Here is a 5,367-nt window from a genome sequence, read left to right as displayed (position 1 = left end):
CATTGTCTAGGTATATCATCCTTGCCTTTTGCACCGAGGACACTATCGGCCTACCTACTCACAACACACCTATACTTGTCTAACTACACGCAGCACACCTCTATCTGTCTACCTACAAACAACACATCTCTATCTGTCTACCTTCATACTACACACATCTATGTGTCTACCTAAACAATACACCTCTATCTGTCTACCTACAAACAACACATCTCTATCTGTCTACCTTCATACAACACACATCTATGTGTCTACCTACACAACACACCTCTACCTGCCTACCTACACACAACACACCTCTGTAACTACCTTGCACTGTCCTCATAGCAGCGGTTCACCAATCGCTGTAGCTGCGCGATTGCGTCTGGCGTTCGCTGCTTCGCTCGAATTCTGCGGATCTATTAATAGACGCTGCATACTGTGATATAGGTAGTAGGTAGGCTACCAACCAATACGCAGCACTTCCTACCTACCCCCAACCTACTAAACCCTAAACCCTATACCCTAAACCAAACCCTAAACTCTCTAAACCCTATACCCTATACCCTATACCCTAGACCAAACCCTATACCCTAAAAGTAACCTCAAGAACACCATTAGACTACGCCTCACCCACCACCACTTCGTCCCCTTCCTTCCCCATGCCTTACCTCAGTGGATCAGCTGCGGCGGCGGGTGCTGGTCTGTGCCCTTTAGCCATTGGTACACAGACCACCGGATCTATAAATAGACCGGCTGCCTTCTGTGGAGTCGTGGGCTACAAGCCCAGCTATGCGCGCATACCGCGCGATGCCGTATTGGCACATGCGCACTCATTGGACCATGTGGGGTAGGTGTAGTGTGTGCATCTATTTGTGCATCTTTATAGTAGTTGTGATCGTGCATGCTTGCTTTATGTAGTGTGCGTATCTATTTGTGCTTCTATGTAGTGGTTGTGATGGTGCAATGCTTGCTTTATGTAGTGTGTGTATCTATTTGTGCATCTATGTAGTGGTTGTGATTGTGCATGCTTGCTTTGTGTAGTGTGTGTATCTATTTGTGCATCTTTATAGTAGTTGTGATCGGGCATACTGGCTTTATGTAGTGTGTGTATCTATTTGTGCATCTATGTGGTAGTTGTGATCGTGCATGTTTGCTTTGTAGTGTGAGATGTGTGTGTAATCTCTGTCCGTCTAGTCGCTTCTAACTGTGGTGCAGTATCGTATGTATGTGTGTATCGTATGTGTATGTGTATTGGGTGTGTATGTTCGTCTAGTCGCTGCTGACTGTGGTGCAGTATCGTATGTGTATGTGTATTGGGTGTGTATGTTCGCCTAGTCGCTGCTGACTGTGGTGCAGTATCGTATGTGTATGTGTATTGGGTGTGTATGTTCGTCTAGCCGCTGTTGTCTCATACGAGTATGTGTATTGGGTGTGTATCTTCGCGTACTTAAGCGTGCCCGTCTGTATTTTGGTTCGTCATGAGGCGTGAAGCACATAGCGCACGACGGTGTCTTACCTCATACCCACTGCTTCGATTGTATTGTGTATAAGGTATACATACACACCCCATTTGTACGCAGCCAATAGATCAACTTAAACTCGGATCAACTTAAACTCATGTTCTATTGTGAAAAAATCCATACATACAAACCTAATTATACATCAACCTAATCACATGTGGTGTTGTGTAGAATCCATACATACATACCTTGTTTATTCCATACATACACACCTCATTTGTCCACAGGCTAATACATCAATGTAAATACATGTTGTATTGTGTACAATTCATACATACACACCTCATTTGTACACGGGCTAATACATCAACTTAACCGCACGTTGTCTTGTGTACAATCCATACATACACACCTCATTTGCACACAGGCCAATATATCAATGTAAATACATGTTGTATTGTGTACAATCCATACATACACACCCCATTTGTACACAGGCCAATAAATCAATGTAAATACATGTTGTATTGTGTACAATCCATACATTCACACCTCATTTGTACACAGGCCAATACATTAACTTAACCGCACGTTGTATTGTGTACAATCCATACATACACACCTCATTTGTACACAGGCCAATACATCCATACATACACACCTCATTTGTACACAGGCCAATACATCAATGTAAATACACGTTGTAATGTGCACTATCACTCATGACATGACAGATTATTTGCCACCGATCTGAGCGGAATCCAGTTGATGGCGCCTGTGGTAGTGTCGCAATGGAGTTCGCAACTCACACCAACATCACTCAGAAAAACCGCAGCACCAGTACTGGGCATACCCACAGGTGCGTACTTGGACCAAGCAGATGATCAAGCACGCAGCCAGTTTGAACGAGACTGTGGCAGATTGGAACGAGCCGGATTTATCTTGAAGAAGATTGGAATGTTTCCCAGCTACTCTGGTAAGACTGCAGTATATATATATATATATATATATATATATATATATGTGTGTGTGTGTGTGTGTGTGTTGTGTGTGTGTTTGTGTGTGTGTGTTTGTGTATGTGTGTGTGTATGAATGTGGTTGTCGGTGTAGGTGTGGGTGAGGTTGTGTGTGTATAAGGGTGTATGTGTGTGTATGTGGATGCGTGTGTGTGCGTGTGTATTTGTATATATGTATAACGCATGTGTTATATACATGTTAGCGTCAATGACGCAAGTGCAGCTGAGTGTCTGCTATTGATAGATTGAGCGTACCAAAATACCAAAAACGACCGCACCGGACAGAGGTTCTATGGTGGTCTCACAGTTCCCCTCTAATTCTAGGGTTGTTTCATATTCATTTAGATGAATCCCTTCAAGTCCATGTGTAAGCGTATGTAGCTGTCATGTATTTTACATGCGTTTGCATATATGTAAACTTATTTTGCTAGCCTCAACAATGTGCGTATGTTAAGATACTGAACAAGCACGAGCAATGTGCCTCTATACGAATGGCCCACGATAGGTAGACCCATGGTAGATACACCCGTGGTAGGTGGCAGAACGACCACTCACGCACTATCCCCTCATATAAACTCCGCCCATGGACTCGTCCTATACACCACGCCTCTTTGCTTGTCCACCGCGCAGTCTATTTGTTAGTTGCTTGGCTCTGACTAGATACCCTAGGGATCTGTGCTTATTAGGAGTACCCACCGAGTTAGTTCCGAGTTAAGATAGGCATGTTAATGGAGACTACACAGACTATCTATCGGTGACACGAGTGACAGTCCGAGTGACAGCAGCACAAGTACACGTACGCTTTCTTTTGGTTAATTTAGGCACCTGTTTCACATGAATGCACCTTGTACATATGTGTTGTCTGCTCGAAATAAGGTTGGGACTGTAGCTCGGTATCAAACGCCATCACAGATATACCATTATAGCACACGGATGCACTGGTATATGTATATGTATATGATTACATCCGTATGTTAAATTAATCTAAGCTGTCCCATCTATACAATGATCGCATATGCACACACCAGGATATATTCTCCATGCTCGATCACATGCTCATACCGATATATACCTGAACAGATTGTACTCTACCTTCATGTGTACATATTCAATTGTATTCCCCGCATATGCACATACCAGGATATATCATCCATGCTCGATCACATGCACATACCGATATATACCTGAACAGATTGTACTCTCGCTTCATGTGTACACATGCAACTGAATTCAATTTCCAACCGTCTCTCTTACGTCTTCAGACATCGCACTGCGTCATCATACGCTAATGAATGCGGAGTTCGCCTCTGAGCACGCGGAGTTGTACCCTCCTTACAGCCACCTCTACCACCCGCACACAGCAGGTATGCCTTGTTCACTCACCTTTCACAACCACAGACGTCCAGACATGCGGTTTGGTAAGACCACTCAAAAGGCCACGCTGTGTGTCACGAATGACCCGTGTTTTGATATATACTATCTGGCTGTGGAAGGTATGCGGTTTGGTATGACCACTCATAAGGCCACGCTGTGTGTCACGGATGACCCGTGTTTGTGTGTACTATCTGGCTGTGGAAGACTGTGTACTGTACAGTTCGTGCTGACTCTCTATGTGTGTGTGTATTGTGTGCATATCCTCCTTGGTACCCCGGGCTACTGTGGCTCGGTTGGTATGGCCACACCAAACGCAACCGTGTTGGTGTATACGACTTCGCTGTGTAGCGCTTGTCCAGTTCTGTGGAAACTGTGTACTGTACAGTGCGTGCTGCTTCTGTGTGTGTTTTGTGTGCATAACCTTTTGTGCTGAGTCTGTTTGTGTTTTGTGTTTTGTGTGCATAACCTTCTTGGTGACCAGGGTGCTGTGACTCGACGATCATCCATTGCCACTTATGAAACTTGCGTTCAAATATTTTGTGACGTTAAACGTTGTTGTACCTGAAGCTCCTTTGCGACTGTTTCGATGTTGCTCTGTTGTAGTATCCAAAGCTTTACCCAAGTTCCTACGCTTCCTATTTATGTTTCAAGCTATATGTATCTATTTACAATCACCTGAGTGGATGGAGGGGGGATAGATTTGACTGTCGTTTGATCACATAAGTACGGAAATAAGTATAGTGTTGTACTTGAGTAGCCCACCAATCTACTGCACGAGTATGTCGGGGCCAAATCTGTGGGAGGACCTCGAATCAGATTACGTTAAACGTTTATTTCTTGCCACAGATATTATACTGGCGGGCTGGGATGTATCTGAAAGCGTTCGTCAGGAGATTCGCAACGCTCGGCTGCAGATGAGAGCGGCAGTTGAGCTTATCATGGATACTGAGTCTATAGACGCGTGGATTACTCCCGGGTGAGTTTATACTTCACAAAGCACACTCGTATCTGTATCTGTATAGGCCAGTACTCTTTGCGAGTGTGTATGTAGATGTTCGCGATATAGATGCATAATAACTTACCGGATATCTCCTCTGGTGTTATGGCGTGCGAGGCTGTAAGTGTAAAGGAATGAATGGTGAACGGGCGGCTTGGTGTGTGTGCTGGTTTGTTTTCCGAAAACTAGTCTTTGTGTAGCGGTATTGACCGTATGCCGTAACACCTTTATTCATTAGATCAAATAGCGTGGAAGTCTAAGTATTAGCAAACACGCGCACAGAGGCAATTTGTGCTTGCGCATTCTATGCATACAAATACATTTATTCATGTATATACATATAACCTGTATATACATATAACCAATAGGATTTTTATTCATGAACATGTAAAGGCTGATTTTAGGATTATATTCATTTCTATATGAAGACTAAATATACACTATAACCCTTGTTTTCATTTCACAACCCCTGCTTGAACATATATATATTTATATATATATATATATGTGTGTGTCTGTGTGTCTGTGTATGTATGTA

At 43.5% G+C, this 5,367-nt stretch overlaps 1 protein-coding gene across 1 annotated transcript; it reads left to right on the top strand.

Annotated features, from left to right (window-relative positions):
* Positions 1-557: 557 nt before the first annotated feature.
* On the top strand, positions 558-4,812 carry SARC_10747 (hypothetical protein; the record flags this gene model as incomplete). The annotated part of the gene is made up of 4 exons (XM_014295199.1): positions 558-829; positions 2,177-2,418; positions 3,721-3,822; positions 4,679-4,812. Coding segments are annotated over 4 exons (750 nt in total), but the record flags the coding sequence as incomplete, so codon positions are not given.
* Between the last annotated feature and the right edge of the window lie 555 nt (positions 4,813-5,367).

This window comes from Sphaeroforma arctica, assembly GCF_001186125.1.
Source record: "Sphaeroforma arctica JP610 unplaced genomic scaffold supercont1.1372, whole genome shotgun sequence".
Taxonomy (NCBI): domain Eukaryota; class Ichthyosporea; order Ichthyophonida; genus Sphaeroforma; species Sphaeroforma arctica.
This window is presented reverse-complemented; position numbering and strand designations above follow the sequence as displayed.